Below are 17,840 nucleotides of genomic sequence, written 5' to 3' on the forward strand. Positions count from 1 at the left end.
CTGGTTTGAAATACAGTACTTATGCATAGTGACAATCATTCTGTATATCTGTCTTACTGGTATGCATTTGTATGAAGATTTACTTTAAGATTGACTTTTAATGGGAAACAGAAAATATGAACATATATTGCTAATCCTGGCGTCTTTGCACTGGATTCCTGTTAATTTTAGAACTGATTTTAATATCTTATTGATTGCTTTTTAAAGCTGTGAAATGTATGTTCAAACATTTCAGACCTCTTCCAGATCAGGTCTTAAAACACACTTTTATTCATTGTCTTTTAGTTCAGCGTGAATTCTGTTGTCCTCGAGGTCTTTTTGTGTTTTTGTATTTTATTTTATTTTTTATTTTTTTTATGTATTTATTTTTTATTTTTTTATTTTTCTATTTTACTTATTGTATTTTAGTATTTTATTGACTGTTTTTTCTTTTTCTTTATTTTTTAGTTTATTTTACTAGATTTAATGTGTATAATAGTGTTCGGATCTTAATGTGCAGCACTTTGGAAACGCTTGTTTGTAAAATGTGCCATAAATAAAGTGGATTGGGATTGCTTGATTTCAAAAAGTCATTTTATGACTCCCAAACCAACCCCTATGTCTACAAATATCTAGAATCAATAAGTGTCTAAGTGTCTAATAATAATAATCAATATCTCATGGCTGTAGCACATTTATCTTGCAGACACAACAGTGATGCTGATCCTCTAATAAAACAAACCAACAGGAATTGTGGGGGTTGCACAAATTCTAATCAATCCCAGACACAACTGAATTGTATGAAACCAAATGTGATAGGAATAGAAACAGAGGAATAAAATAGGATAATTACATGTTTTTCTTGGAACATGTCATGCTGTTATTAAGGGCTGCGCTACCTGCTGTGAACTGTTTTATTCCTTGGACATGTGTTTTTGAGTACGGAGAAGTATTCAGTATCCGCGTAGTGAGAAAATGCATCAGATCAATTAGCGGCTATGTTGACTGGATTGTGCCTCTGTCATTATCTGAACACAGGCTGTTATTATCCTTGCCCATGCAACCTTTGTTTTCTCGGCATGAGTTAGAGTTTCTGTTAACATTGGTGTCAGATCTGTCATCATCGAGAAATACATCTGATTAATGAACAAGGTGACAGAGAGAACATGGAGGTCCCAAACAGATTTTGTGCTTCTGTCATCTGTTGTCGTCTTAACTCAATGGGAAATTGCTTACTTTAAATTCTACATTACTTTCTATCCATGTACATCTTTAGAGGCACCACACAGATATACAAACTATAATATATAGTTGTCTAAAGTAGATGACAAATGAAGTAAAAATGTTTTCAATTTAGAGGGAAATGACAAGCAACAGGAGACGTATTGACTGGAGTTGTATTACTCACATCCGTCTACTGCACTAAAGCAAACTCAAGTTGATTGAACGCTGGCGTGATTAGTCATAAATCACCGTCTAATACGGGACAAACAGAGAGAACATACAAAAAGGTACATTTACCAGACCTGATAACAGATAATTATTATTATTATTATTCTATATTAAGATAACAAACTGATGCTTGTTAAACTGGTTCACAAAATACTTTTGAATTATGACTTATTGCTTGGTGCAGGAGAATTAGGGACCTTGAAATTAAGTCACATTGTGGGGAACAAAGTTGTAGCGTAGCAAGTAGTCTTAAATCTACAAGAAAACATCATTTTGTTAGAATTGTCACAACATTACTAAAATAAAGTCAAAAATAAACATAATAAACATTTATGTCATAATTTTAAGAGAATGGTCATAATATTACAATAATTAAGGACTTAATATTGCAGTGATAAAGTTAGTTATGTAAAACAAGAAAGTCCCACTGTAATAAGAATAATGTTCAATTAAAAGAGGATGAAAAAGTTCAAGAAAATAGTTGTAATGTAAAAAGAAGAAATGTTATTGTTATTATTATTATTATTATTATTATTATTATTATTATTATTATTACGAGCAGTCGTAGTAACTTGAGATCCTCAACAGTTAACTAGTTTGTGCTCGAATGTAACAATTCAAATATCATAAATTATAGTCATAAAATCATGACAAAGAGTTTTTTTTTGTAATATTACACCTTTATTCTTGTAATATATGAACATTAATCCATTTTTTTTTTCCTTTATTCTGCTACCTTACTATTCCAGCATGCTTAAATAATTCTGTTTGCTCTGCAGATCTAAAGCAGATACAATAAGTATTTGAGCTTTACTGTCCTTGGTGTACAAGGCACCGTGAATGTAACTGAAGTTGCTTCGTTCCCACTTCTTCAATCTGTTCAACCAGTACAACAATCAGGAACATCTCAGGAATGTGATAGCAAAACCTGTCGTCATGGCAACATCAGTGTCACTGATAACAGTGTTTCCCTAATAAGAGATTTTGAACTTCAAATAATCTCTGTGTATCTATGAAAACAAAGAGGAAGATCTATTTATCAGCACTGATGGTGTATTACCCAAATTGTTAAAAGATAACAAGCGTTGAAATGCATCTAAATGTCTCCATGTTCCAAAAGACTCATTTACTCCTCTAATACGAATGTGTTTATGGTTGTTTTCAGCCCAATGAGTGAATTGCCCTTTTTAAGTAAATGTGCCATGTCTTATTGTGCACAACCCATTACAGTAATTCAACATAAAAATGTTGCTCTTTGAAATGATGCTAATATTTGGATTAATACGAACACAAACAGTAGCAAGCCACACAAGATAAATGATGACATTTTGGGCTTTAGAATCCATCTGATATCACATTACGTCTGAGGTAGCATTGTAGAAACTAAAGCAGGATTACTTACAGAACACCGCGTCACTCTTGAACGCACTCTAGTTCAAACAAACACGGCTGAAGGCGCAGTGTGCACCATCAAGTCAGCGGCGCATGCTCCTATATCATCCCTGCTAAGGCCCACTGTTATTTTTGGGTCAAGGCTGGTCTCTGTTCACAGGCAAGAAACGAGGAGCGGTGCAAAGGCAACCGCCAGAGTAAGGCTCACGGGAGGATGTAATACGAGCTTGGATGAAGCGGCCTGACTTTTATGGTCCAGGAGGGACTCATTGGTTGGCTTTTTATTACTGGGACCAGGCTGGCATCCGTGCATTTGCAGGATTTCAGGTAACAGATGGCACATTTGTGCTGATCAGTGCTGCATTTATTGATAAAAAAATGGTGGGACACGAGCAATTAAGGTAGGAAACCTACAGTATGCCTCTTATCCTCTGCTGTATTTTTTCATTCTAATTTCTCCTCTCACAGTAGTAATTACTCACTGCCAGCTAGCAAGTAAAGCATTTTTGTAACTTTACATTCTTAACATGCACTATTTTCATACACAAAGCACAGTCTAACTATGTTCATGGGTGGAATCTTCTTTCTTTTGATATTTTGCTAGAGTAGCGCAGATAGAAGAGAGTGTTTGTGCCATTATGTGAGGGAACACAGCTGACTCCCAGCCAATTGAAGCAGCTCCCCTCATTCCCTCTAACCTATAAAGCCAAATGTCTCATATTAAATACAGTGGAACCTCTACTTACGAACGTCTCTTCATACGGAATTTTCGAGTTACGAAACTCCTCAACGGGAAAATATTGCCTCTTGTTACGGAATAAATTTCTAGATACGAAAGGTAAAAATACATTACCGAACGCAGCATACTTTCGGCTATAGCTATTTCCTACCATAGGTACCTATGAGCATAAATACTAGATCGGTGTTTGTGCATGTTTCTGGCATCCCATTGGCTAAGAGGAACCTCTACCATAGGTATCTATGAGCGTATACTAGATCGGTGTCTATACAGCATCCACATCATTCATCCCGCGGCCCATGAGGTGTTCCGATAGTTTTTCGTAAATGTATGAACGAATGGCCAACGAATTTGTGCAAAAATTCAAACAATTGGTGATTGATGAAGGTACAGTACGTTTTTAATTGTGACGAGATGGGCCTTTTTAAAAAAAAAAAAAAAAAAAAAAAAAAAAAGATGCCTCGCCATACCGGAAGTTTCCATGAAGTTTCAGAATTTGTTTAAAAGAATCGCCCAGAAAAAGTGTTGCTCACTAAGATGATGTTTGCCTTGGACATTTCCGAAGGATTTTTTTTTTTTTTTATTCTTTATTCTTTGTTTATTACATTATGTACAACTCTCATTTATTCTGCAATAATCTAATTGTAACGTGTATTTGTTACATGTTTTGATGCATTTTTATGCTTTATAAAACATTTATGTCTGAATTTTGGGAGGCTTGGAACGGATTAGGGCATTTACATGGAAAATGCGTCTCTACTTACAAAATTTTCTACTTAAGAACTTTCTTCCAGAACCAATTAATTTCGTAATTTCGAGGTACCACTGTACAAGACATTTTGAGCCCTCTATTTCATGAGTATATTTTTTTTCCCATTAAAACCCTGACATATATGATCTGACACATGCACTTGCAATTCACGAGAGAGCAGGATCACCCATCTGTAAGACCTTACAAGAGCGCCCCAATTGAGAAAGGCGAAGCAATAGTGGGAAATGTTCTGATTTTTGGAAATACTAATATATTTGATATGTCTGTTCATTATTATATTTTTGACAGTTATAAATGTGAGAATTTAGAGCATTGTGACTGGATGTATCAAATATGACACAAATCAAAAGTCACATGTGGAAGTTGATTTTCCAAAATTTGTTTGTGCAAAAAGACCAAGAAATACTCTATTTACAAAGTATCAGAATTTCCTCTCATTTATTTCATGGTTTGATAGGGTTAAAATCAGGGTGGTCGAAGCACACGCAATCTTTGTAATTGTGAAAGCAGAAATTGACTCGCCAGGATCCGTGCATGAGATTGGAACACGCAATATGCATTTACGCAGGTAAACTACAAGATCTCCTTTTGCGGATGATGTAGTCGGTAGTCATGTGACACCATCTGCACCACAAACTGCCTTTTGGGAGTCTAAAATCTATTCTACGTTTTTGACACCAAAATTTCTACATTGTACCAGGGGCGCAGCAGCTCCATCGGCCAGGACGCAAGAGGCACAACGCAATATATTTTTATTTTTAAAATTTATAAACTTTATTCTTGTAACTTTGTAACTGTATCATTGTAGCTGTTTTTGTTGTAAGTTTACGACTGTATTTATGGTATATTCTTATTAGTATGTTCCTAATGCGTGCACATATTTCAGAAATGTGTCCGTAAACACTACTAAAAACAGCAAGCATCTTTTTTTTTCTGGATGGGTCAGGCACATTCCCCAAACACAAAACACACATCAATGCAGTTTTAAGCTGCAAATGCTACGGTCCAAAAAATTCCCATTTCCTTGTTATGTCATCCTCCCGCTTGTCCTTTAAGCTTTTATCAGTATGCTGGAGGTAGAACATCACATTATGCAGCCCCGACTACCCTGGCATTATCTGCGCTGGTGACAGATCGGCCTGCCATCGTGCCTGCCACAGCACCGCCTGCATTAGCATTAAACAGCCCGGCCGTCCTCCTGTCCCCGCTACCCACTCCCGTGTCCTCCGCCAAGCATGACAAGGAGAGCCGGCAGCCATGACGGCGCCTCGGAAAGCACCTGCCATCGGCCAACTGAGTCCCCTGCTTTGCTTATTAATAAGAGCGAGGGAACTTTTGCAATTCAATAATGAGATACTCACATAATTAGATGCCAGGTCTGGATGCAGATAGTCAATGCCTGAAATGCAATTTTGACATGTATATTAGGGACAGCTAACAATGTGACACAGCTTTAAGACAGTAATGTCATCTGTATTTTTCATCACAATTTGTAATTGGAAATCATAGAAAACGATCCCCATTTTCCCACACAGTGTAATGAGATCCAATACAAGGGTAATAAACATTCAGCCATGACAAAGCTAATCATGCTCTGTTTTGATTGACATTGGCAATCACAGACATATTAATATAACAAGGGTGCCCTCATTATTGCTTTATAACTTGTTTATATTAATTACTTTGTTTGGCAAGACTTAATAAACTGCTAAAAGTTATTCATTAAGAGCAAGGTGAGGCAGGTAGAGTGACATCTTGCATACCAAATAGTGAGACCACATTGAGCTTGATGAAGTAACACTTTTAAGTCATTCATTAATGATTTACCAAGTATTTTCTATTCATAATCAATTAACAAGAGTACCCTTATTGATCTATGGCACTCATTTGTTCTATTTATCATTGTCAGTGGTTTAAAACTACTCTAACAAACTAACTATTTTTGGTACTTTGTTATGCAAAGAGATGTTTATAGGAGGTGTAACTAATTAAGAGTCTAGTAAATATCAGTGTTTAAGTAATTATTTTAATAATTTAAAATAACTACACCATGCTGTCTAGTTGCCATCTATCCATCCATCCATCCATCCATCCATCCATCCATCCATCCATTTTCTTAGCCGCTTATTCCTCACAAGGGTCGCAGGGGGTGCTGGAGCCTATCTCTGGCTATGGGCAGTTGGCGGGGTACACCCTGGACTGGTTGCCAGCCAATTGCAGGGCACACAGAGACAGACAACCATCCATACATACAAGCACACCTAGGGACAACTCGGAGGACCTAATTAACCTGCAATGCATGTCTTTGGAATGTGGGAGGAGAAACCAGGGAATGTGCAAGTACCAGGAGAACATGCAAACTCCACCCAGGATGTCTGGACTCGAACCCGAGTCCTCAGAACTGGGAGGCGGACGTGCTCACCAGTCATTCGCCCTGCCATCCTATTCAATTTTAAATTTTAAATATTCATATTTCAGCTTTACATTTTTGAGTGTTGATTTTTTGGGGGGGTGCTTCACAGTTGTGTCTTAATACAGTATGTGTTAATGAAATTAATGTGCAAAGTAACACAGCTTTGTGAAATAAAATGTTTTTCTGTTGATTATTAGTATTAATGTATTTTTTTCTATTAAATCTAGTACATTTCAACATATTTTTTGATTTCGACTTGTTGCTACACCTTCTCATCCAAAGAGACTTACGTCAAACGTAAACTCAATGACCACTTTCACGTCAAATCTACCTTATAATGTATGTGAATAAAAATGGCATAGACACAGGTAGGTGAGGTGAGGTTACGAATACTTGCCGTCATCCATGATTGCGATGGTGACACCTTGGCCTGTGTAGCCCAGTTGCCAGGCCTCAGCCACATTAAGATCCAGCCCGGGGGTCCCGTCTGCTTGGCCCGTGTTGATCTAATCATGCAAAATATAAATCCATGACTCACAGCATCCAGGTGAGGGAAAAAACAATATCAAGGAAGGAGGATGTGTGGGTGGGCTGCTTTGGCGAAGGTAACGTCAGAGATAACGGTGCCTTTTGCGAAAGACGGCCTGGGCTGTTTCCCTCTGATGAAGAGCGGCGGGCTTTCAGCAGCCGTAAATGTCACACTTGCCACTCAGGCTTAAATGAGAGGGGCGCTGCGCATGCGGCGGTGTATTGGCATGGCTAATTAAAGTGTGACTAACTACTGATCGTGGATGTCGTGGGGAATATGTATGCTTATGAAGGTTGGGTTAGGACGGTGACTCACCAGGTACCACTGTTTGGTGAACAGCGGGTCACTTATGTTCACTTCCAGGTCGTCTAAACTTCGGTAGCCGCGCTTCTGACGGTTAAACCCGTCTTGGTCCAGAATGTTCTTCACCTGAGAAAGATAGACACATTGCTAGCTTTTAAACATGGCAAATACCAAACATTTCACAATAGGAAAATAATAGCTTTTTTATGTCAACTTCTTTTTACACTTATATGATTGTTAAGAGTTAAAAGAGCTAAACATTATACAGAGACCACAGTTTGGCACTGAAACTGATCATTTACCTCTGGAAAAGACAAAAGATGCTGTTTTTGTCCCGTCCATAGCTCAAGTCCACAAAACACAAACACGTATAATTCTTCAAAATGTCCTCCAGCACATACATTCGGGTGATTAAGTCTTCTCCAGTGTGACGAGGTACAAAAACAGGCATTGTGGTTGTTTTTTGTTGTTTTTTGTTTTTTTGTTTTTTTAACTGCCGCTGATAGATAAGGCAGTATAGAGCAGCACTCAAGATGGCCTTTTAAAACCTATTCATCTTTTTACAGCGTGCTCTGAGCAATCGGGAAGCACGCAGCACACGCCGTCAATCAGCGCAATCAGACGATCCTCCAAATGACAGCGCCAAATACCACACAAGTATTTGAGAGTATCTCCCTACCGTGGATTCATTTTTTAAGAATAGTCATTTATTTCAGAATGTCCTTTCCCAACTGTTTCACGTTGTTCAAACACAAAGTGAACATGAAACATGAGAATATAAGTCTTTAAAAATAAAATACTGCATTTCATGCTAACACTATCAAATGCTAATAGTTGGTATTCTAATATATCGTGAGCTAATTAAATTCACAACACGAGTACTAAAGGTGCAAGGTGAATTGAAAAGGGATTGACATATTTTGCCCTGTATTGGTACTGCTGAATTTCCTCTGAGAATTGATATGTGAATGTGAATTAAGCAGAAAAATCCACCCATTTTTATCCATCTCAGGGGGTGGCCATTTTGTGCTGTACTGACATTTAATGACATCACAGTGTTTAAAGGCTCAGATAGCGCCCGTCACAGCTCAACTGTTGTCTTGGTTTGGTCACGTGACTTACTTATTTACTGAGTTGAGATAGATAAATCCATAATACGTCTCCATTCATAAACATTGAGATTTTCTGTGGGAATTTTCTGTCGGGAAAAATAGTCCGCAATCCATCCTGAATAAGCTCAACATTTAGAGGAAAATTGAATTGTTGAGAAATATGAAAATAAAATAATAGGAGAATAGTAATAAATATAAAGAATTTTGCTCGTAACATTCACACAATAACTATAATTATCCAAAATAAAATAGCCTCCTGGCTTCTTGTGGAATTGTTCCAAGACGGCAAGCATTGGACATTTTCAGAATCATACATCCATCCATCCATTTTCTTGACCGCTTATTCCTCACAAGGGTCGCGGGGGCTGCTGGCGCCTATCTCAGCTGGCTCTGGGCAGTAGGCGGGGGACACCCTGGACTGGTTGCCAACCAATCACAGAGAATCATACAGACGATAAAGGAAAATGATTCATGAAAGAAGTGGGTCACTGTGCTCCACTAATAGATTCCTACCAAGACTCCTGGGACAATAGAAAAATCAATGTAACTCTCCCCTCCAGTACATTTAATGCTTCCAGGAATGCACACACCACAGACGCATAAGCCGTTGTGGCATTTTAAAGATAACTACAATCTCTTCCACTAATGGTTTGTTTACTGGTTTATTTGTGCCATCTGTTGCCAAAAAACAAGCCTTGATTGTACTTTGACAGCTGTTGAACTTTAATTGGCAATGAGCTACAGACCTTGAATTTACTAGTTCTTGCAGCAATCTTATTTTATTTGGTCGAGGAGGACGGCAGGAAGACACTTGACACCGTGATATACGGGCGACATTAAATCAGTCATGCATAGGAGCCAATACCTGAGGCGGTGCACAGGATTGGTATCACAACCCTGTTAAAACAGCAGGTTTATCTCATGCATAAAAATGAGAACACTGCAAATGTTTATATTTTTGAAAATCCTGCCAAAATGTTGTGAATTAGGGCTGAAGCGATTACTATAATTAAATAACTTAATTAATTAATTAATGTTTTTCTCTTTTCTGGGCCTCGGCACATGAAGCGCAGACTTTGAGGAGAAAAGAAAAATGGTTCTAAGCTAGTTTCATACCAGCAGAAATAAAGCAAATGAAAAAGAAAAAACAATGAGCAAAGTAGGGTGACAAGAATTAAAATGGGATATTTTATTTTACTTGCTTCATATCGTGCATACATACTGCGATTTTTTTTCTACAACAACAAGAGCATATTCGAAAACTGTCATTTACTCCGCCGACACAGCGTCACCGCTGCACCCACAGTTAACTAAGTACCACTTATCTCATAAAGCTCCACAGGAAGATGTTTGAAAGCAAGAATTTAAACGGGAACAAAACACATAAACACAACCTTTGTAGAAAATCTCTTCTTAAAACGTACCTCATAAAAAGATAGTGGATGATTCAGAGTTTTTGAGTGACTAAGAGGCGCTCAGCAGAGGGGAAAACAGTTTGTATGAGTCACACAGCGGCTTGGAGGTTTTGACGCTAAAATGATCACAACATCAATAAATCTATCTCATGGACAGCAAGCGACAAATACAAATTTCCTCCAATTCCATGGAAACAAAATAGAATCCCAGATATTTTATGGCAATTTTTGTTCCGATAGTAGCAATTAGCACAATCCTGTTAATCCATGCCGATGTGATTGATATCAATTAGTGTTGTGACATCATTGTTGTGCACTGGAAAATGGCTCACATCGTTTCTTTGAAACGATTGCACGCGAAAACTGGATTGTGTTCCTTACCCACTTGCTGGCTAGCTGTGGATTTTGAGCAGATTGGGTTACTTTTACCCAATGTTGGGTTCATTATTTTGACCCAGCAAATTGGGTTGAAGACTGTATTTGCGTTGGCTGAAGAGCCGAAGCTGATCGCCTGTTGTATACTCTAAATTGAATGTAACATTCTTGAAAAATTAGTGACAGTATATGCCCATCCACCTTCATTGGTTGCTGATGTGGCTCATTCTGACTGATGTGTTCACTGTGACGTGTTTTTTGCGATTTCCTGTGGTACTAACTTGAATTTGTTATTGGTGGCTTTCCATTGGCAAAACTATACGAACTGATCAGCAATGGGTTTCAAGTGTGCCGTGCTGAGACAAGATGGCTATTAATTACAAAAACTAGTCATAGTCTGAATGCTGCGTACAATGTGGCATGGGTTTTCATTGTTCACCACCGAAATAAGAAAACCATATTCCCCAAACAGAGGCAGTGCTGTGCAATGGAAAACAACTTGTTGTATTTCACTCATCAACAGTTCCAATTAGTTGTGCCCGTTATCATACTTTCATCCATTTGTGTACATTATTTCATGAGAAATTAAGTCAAATATGTTTAGGCTACAATAATATTTTCTGTGAACTCCCACTAGTGTAAACGTGGTATTCTGATTAATATTGGCTTCGTGGAATGTGAAGTATAGCAAAATCTATCCATTTTTATTCATATCAGTGAGCGACCATTTTGTCATTTGCTGTCGACTGAAAATAAGATCAGCGTTTAAGTCATGTGCTCCCAAAAACGTATAAAAACGTTCTGTTTTAAATATTGCCATGGTCCCAAAAACGGGTTTATACGTATTATTATTATTATTATTATTATTATTATTATTATTATTATTATTATTATTAGTAGTAGTAGTATTATTATTATTTATTTTTGTTATTTATTTTATTTTTTTAGGTTTTTTTAATGCTAGAGCATACAGGGGCTTTGATGCAGCCTCTGACCTGAAGAGGTCACTTAAAGCAATGGTAGTTATTACAAAAAAAAAATGGCCAGCAGAGTATAAGAGATCAACTAGGGCCATGTTGCAAAAAAAGCTCTTTTCCCCAGTTTAAACAGAATTGTGAATATTGATGAAACTTAGTTATATTCTAATGCTAATTGCTGCAAAACAGAAACAGATAGAAATGTGCTTTTTTTTCCCTGGTGAAAGAAGAGACTAATATTTGTTTTGGTAGGTTCCATGTATTTATAGCAATAGCTGCCAGTGAATGAGTTAAAGGCTCGGCTTGCCAACATATTATGATCAAACCCCGAAAACAGGTGAGCCACGATGGTCGTTACTCTACCAGAATGTTGTCTTTCGAATAGTGGGGGCACATACAGGTGAACATATTGTAGAGAACATTTTTGACTTGACATGTCAAATAATTACCCTGCTGTCTTCCAGGAGTCGCTGTCTGCCTCGAACGCTGCGTTTGCTCCGCTTCTTGGAAGAATCCTGAGGATAGAAGTGGTAGAGCCCCTTTCCAAAGGCCACCTGAGTAAAAACAAAATGGTGCACAAAGGAGATGAATAACAATGTGTTGAAATCATGCCCTGATTGACATACAATTGCAACACTACACTGGGCGAGAATTGAGAAAGGTTGAGGAAAGGAAACTGAATTCCAGGCTTTCAGGAAAGGGGATCGGGGTTCTATTTTTATTTTTCAAGCCTAATGCATGATGAGAGCACTGAAATGGGATGCATGGCTTTTTTCCTCAGGCGCCGTGCCCAGATTAAAGACCCCCTTATGCTTGAAAACCGCCTGAGTTGGGGCAGGTCAATCCTCGGCATAAACGCTCTGTGATGAGCCTGCTAGATGTGGATATGACATTGATGACTGTTGTTATTTTGCTCTCAAAAATAAAGCCGAGTATTCAATCGAACCTGCACACAAGTCCATTTCCGGTGCCCTCATCTTGTTAATTAATCAACATTTAAAGATAGTTCAAACAAAACAGCCGTTGTTTAATGGCGCATACCCCATCAAGACAAATATAGCTGCCGATTACATAACCTGTGAGGGGAGGAGGGAGGTAAGATGGGAAAGGAGGGACGTTGCTCTACTGTACAAGAAAATGAACTAGCAATCACACAAATACCACACAGAAAATATTACAATGATGAAGTACAGATTGACACAATTATTAACAAACAGAAGATCCTGATTCAGAGTCAGAGCAGGCAGTTCCGTGCGATACGCCTCGTTGCCTGCAACACCCTCCCAATGAGCAATTTCACACACGTCCATTTTGACAGGCCCTCACAGTCAAAGCACAGGGATGGAGGGGGTTCATTTCTACTTCTCCATCATGGAGGCTTTGTTAGTGCTTTGTTCATGTATATAGTATATGTTATCCAGACATTTTATGTCATTTCTTCAGGGTGAATAAAATGTCAAATAGAGGGATGGACATCTGCGTGTATGTGTCACGACTCTTCAAAATGTGTGTAGTTGGGAGGTGCGAGATTAATTTCAAGGCTGTGCCTGTGTTGGTAAAATACAGAAAACAATGTTATTTTCTTGTTTGTTTTTATACACATATTGCATGTTTTTATGAAATGTTTCAAATATATACAGAGATACATAAAAAGTCATTTTTTGGCAGCTTATCAAGAAAAGAAAATGATTTTTTTGTTCTTTATTATTATTATTATTATGATTATTATTATTATTATTATTGAGATTAGACATGTAATAAATAAAAGTTGCACTATTGTATTCTTTTTCATATGAAAATACATCATGAATAGCATGACTTTCAATTAAAAAATAGTTTTATTTTATCATTGAGTTATTATCTATTTTCTATTTACATTTATTTTCATGTATCACTACATCTGTGATTTAATATAAGTTGTTTTGTTTTTATTATATATAGATTTTTCACATAACATTCACACATTTCTACGTATTTTATATCCTTTATTTTGTTTAGATTTATTTTCAACTATATTGGTCAATTTATCATTTTATTTCATATCCATTCATTAGTTCGTCATTATCCATGTACTTGTGTGACTTTTTTCACATAGAAAAACAAAATTATTTTGAGTTACATTTAGACATGCTGTCTAATAACCCAGTCTGGCTTATAGTGAGATGTGACGTCACCACATTTCACAGAAGTGCCTTGAAAACAAAACAAACGCTTGTGAAGGCTCAGAAGAAGAAAAATCCTGTTTTGAAAAACATATATCTTCATCTACTGATGTTTTATTTGTCCGAGCATCCTACCTTGCGAGCACTCTGGTACCCATGTTGTGCTGCAAGTTGGTGCGCCTCCTCCTCCGGCGTCTCCTCGCGCAACTGGACCACAACATGCTCTGTGGAGTGTCTCTCCGCAGCCTGCGTCGCCGTCGCTAGCAGCAGCAACAGCAACGCGTTGAGCAGCACCATAAATCCCACGCGTGTCCCTGCACGGCGGGGAGATCCGCGCATCGTGACCGGCTTGTGTCAATACCGTCCGTGCGTGTGTGTGCACGCGCCTTCTTGCCTGGGCTGCCCGTCGGCTTGTGTTTGAATATTTGGAGGGAGGGATGCTCCTGGTGAGAGATGAGAGGAGGAGGGAGGGAGGAAAGGGGAAGGAGGAGGAGGTGGAATCAGAGGTTTTGCGCGCGCATCTCTGCAAGTTGGTGTTTCCTCGCCTGCTGCGGGTTGTGTGGGGAGCTCGTGTGTGCTGCGTGGGGCAAACGTGCATCCTCAGGTTTGTTCGCCCTCCTCCTCCCAATCGGTCACATTGGTCCAATGGGGCTCAACCTTGTGCGTCCTGTCGCTGCTTCACTTTCAGCACCCTGGAGAGATCCTTCTCTGCTCTCATTAGAAACCAAGACGATTGTGAGCCTTAATAAATAAGATTCTGGCCTTTCCATTCTCTCATTATCCACAACTTGAGCCCACATGAGCCATGCTGCATATTCGGTACACGTGCACAAATGTAATGGTTCTCAAAGTGGGGTCCTGTAATGAATTACTTACAGGCAAAGTCAGCTTTATACACGTAAACATGGTGAAGCTGCATTTAGCTGTTATGCTGCACACAAATGGAATAAGCTGCCAACAGAAGTGAAGTCAGCCCCGAGTGTAAAGGCTTTTAATGGTTGAAAACTGCTTTTTTCCCCTCATATCTTTGATTAAAGTCTTTTAAACAGTTTTAAATCATGTTTTTCCCTTTTACCGTAATTGCTGGACTGTAAGGCACACCTTATTATAAGCCACACCCAGTACATTTCTAAAGGAAAAGGCATTTTGTACATACATAAGCCGCACCTGACTATAAGCCGCATGTGCCAACACTGAAACATGAGATATTTAAAAAGAAAGACGGTACACAGAGAGTTTTCAAAGGTTTAATAATATATCATAGCTTTTCTTTCCAAACAGTGCCTGTGATGCAGCATATATTATAGGTATATATATATATATTATATTATAAAATACATATATTAGCCGCATCATTGTAAAGCCGCAGGGTTGAAAGCGTGTGAAAAAAGTCGCGGCAAGTCCGGAAATTACGGTAATTATTTAAAAAAAAAAAAAAAATCCTTGCGCTAAATGTTTTTAAAGTTTGCTGTATAATGTTTTAACATTGTCAATATATGTTCTTTTCGTAAATTTTGTAACCTACTTTTCTCTTCTGTAGTGTCAACTTCTGTCTTTGTTGATGGTTCTTTCCTTGTGTAAAGCACATTGAGTTGCCTTGTGAATGAAATGTGCTATACAAATAAACTTGCCTTGCCTTATACATATAGTGCATTTCATACACAAGGTAACGCAATATTCTTCACATAAATGTCCATAAATTCTTAGTCAGCTGATGAGGACAAATGCTATCGAAAACGTATGTGTAGCCTAGCTCGTTGCTTTGTCCTCCATACTGAATTTCTCCAAACTGCACTCACCACTAGGTCCACGTCTCCTCTTTTCAGGTTTCACAGATGGTAAACATCCATTCTAAGCAGTCTGACCTTCTAGGTTGAAATGGAGGAACAGTTCGAATGCGGTATAATTGGACGTGAGCAGCAGGTTGTAAAAAAAAAAGAGAAAAGAAAGAAACCTTCTCATTAAAATGCTCCTCCAGCTGCTACTTCACACACTATGGTAGATATAAGGGCCTGACACAGGAGTACTTTCTTTGCAAATGGAGGAATGCTCCAATTCTGTGAGCCGCATATATGCACCTGCAGTGAAAATAACACTAATCGATCACCCTAATGACTGCTGTCAGGTTACATAACATGGCAAAAGTGTATGAAACAGCTCAGGGAAAAACGAGGTGTTTTCTCTAAGTGGAGGCTGTTTACTAATCACCGTTTGCAGCCTCCCCGGAGGTTTCCTCCCACACGACCGCCACTCTGCAGCACAGAGATTATTTGTTTAGCTCGGACAAACGAGCTAAGGTCTCCATTATCTTTCACTTCTCACCAGAGGTTCTTTAAAAAAAGCCTCCAAATCATGCATTCTATAAGGGACTGCTGCAGAAGTTCCGAGTGGACGGATGAATCACGAATATTTTATTTTGCAAAAGTAGTGTGTCTGCATGGCAGCTTCATCTCATCATCTCTTCTTCTCTATCTCAAAGATGATGATGTGTCTGCTCCATGCAATGGAAGATGTGAAGTCAGCATGACACGGTGGGAAGGAATAATGATTGTCACAGATGAAAAAGTGATTTCACAAGAAAGGTGAAGTATAACACCATCGCATTTATACAAAAATGAGAACATCTGTAGGATTTTTCTCACCCTAAGTTGATGCATTTATTCATATTTAGAAGTCACTTCCAAATTATTTTTTTAGTACCAAACTCAATTATCATGTCATCATTTTAAATCATTTAAAATATATATACTTTACTTATTTGGAGTTATGTGTTTTGTATGTTCACCTTTCATTGGCAAACTTGTTCGAACATATTTAGAAATGCGTCTGAAATAAATACTTTCAAACATAATTACAAGCATGTTTTTGCATAATTACAAAACATATTTTCCAGTATGTTGGAACATATTTGCAAATACACCAGTCAAAAATGCTTACTCCACATTGGCATCTCCACACTTCCGTACATTATATACTCCAAAACCAATACAAATATTGTGTGGAAAGGAATACTACTGAAACTATTCATACTATTTAAAGATGTCATCAACAACAATAAAACAGAGCAAATTATTGTCTTACTGTACTGTGTTTTATTGTTCTTATCATTTATGTGTAGCCTACTATACTGTATAAATACTGCAGTTGTAAAAATAAATACAAATAATAAACTGTACATTTCATTTTTCAAAGTATTTATAGCCATGCTCAACTGTTATCATAATGCTGACATTTTGTTTTGAATATATTCATTTTTATTTATCTATGGCTACACAGCATCACTATTTTAAATGATGTGCTACAGTGTATTTGCCTTACTGAATAAAAGCAACAACGGTCAATTTTTGCTTTTAATTTATTTGTATTTTCTTTATAGCTACACAGCATTTTATTTTATTATAGTTATTGGCTAGGGTCATTTATATGTTGTGTTAGTTTACTTTAAGTATGATCATTAACAGCAGTAATAATAATAATAATAATAATAATAATAATAATAATAATAATAATAATAATAATAATAATAATAATAATAATAATAATAATAATTTATTACGTGGGTGTTAAAAAGACGCCCAGCAACAATAGACTAAACAGCTGCACAACACAAAACACAATGGACAGTAAAAATACATGATACGAACAGCAGTCAGAATATACAGCCGCTGAAAAAAAAGGTTCTTTAATTTTTCATCCATGCCTAAGGCTCCATGCAGCACTTATTGCTGCCTTTCACTGCTTCGGCTATCGGTTTCAGTGTGAGAACACAGAAAAAGATGACACAGCAGCTACATGCAAACTGACATTTGACTAAAAATCAATCCTGTTCGTAGCAGGAAACATGGATTTCACAATGACGACTCATATCTTTCCTTACACGGTTCAAAATCCATTTGTGTCATCAATTAACATTTTAGTAGGAAGTCGTGCAAAGGTTCATATGCTCTTTCACGGTGTAACTGAACTGTTGACATATCTGTCACTGTGTCGGTGCAGTCTCTGAACTGCAGAGATCTGCTGCCAAAATAGTAGTGGACATGCAGCATGCTGGAAACACCTTATGTTATATGACTCAAAACAGCAGGGTTGTAGTAAAGGTTATTACTGCCTACCACATTTAAAAGAAATTTTGAGTGCTCTCCCTTCATTGTTAAACAAGGTCTGTTTAAGTACATTAACAGTATTATTGAAATGTTACCTATTAATTTTACTCTGTTGGC

General features: G+C 37.6%; 1 protein-coding gene across 1 annotated transcript in view; it reads right to left on the reverse strand.

Moving 5' to 3' along the window:
- The window catches only part of pcsk2 (proprotein convertase subtilisin/kexin type 2), a 27,290-nt gene extending 13,103 nt beyond the window's left edge, over nucleotides 1–14,187 (reverse strand). Inside the window, exons 1-5 of the mRNA XM_077495667.1 lie at nucleotides 13,756–14,187; nucleotides 11,908–12,012; nucleotides 7,592–7,705; nucleotides 7,145–7,253; nucleotides 5,696–5,733 (exon numbers count right to left, since the gene is read on the reverse strand). Of these exons, the coding sequence (XP_077351793.1) occupies nucleotides 5,696–5,733; nucleotides 7,145–7,253; nucleotides 7,592–7,705; nucleotides 11,908–12,012; nucleotides 13,756–13,959 (570 nt within the window). The 5' untranslated portion in view covers nucleotides 13,960–14,187. The remainder of the gene's footprint in view (nucleotides 1–5,695; nucleotides 5,734–7,144; nucleotides 7,254–7,591; nucleotides 7,706–11,907; nucleotides 12,013–13,755) is intronic.
- Between the last annotated feature and the right edge of the window lie 3,653 nt (nucleotides 14,188–17,840).

The sequence above is a fragment of the Festucalex cinctus genome, chromosome 14, assembly GCF_051991245.1.
Source record: "Festucalex cinctus isolate MCC-2025b chromosome 14, RoL_Fcin_1.0, whole genome shotgun sequence".
In the NCBI taxonomy this organism is placed as follows: Eukaryota; Metazoa; Chordata; class Actinopteri; order Syngnathiformes; family Syngnathidae; genus Festucalex; species Festucalex cinctus.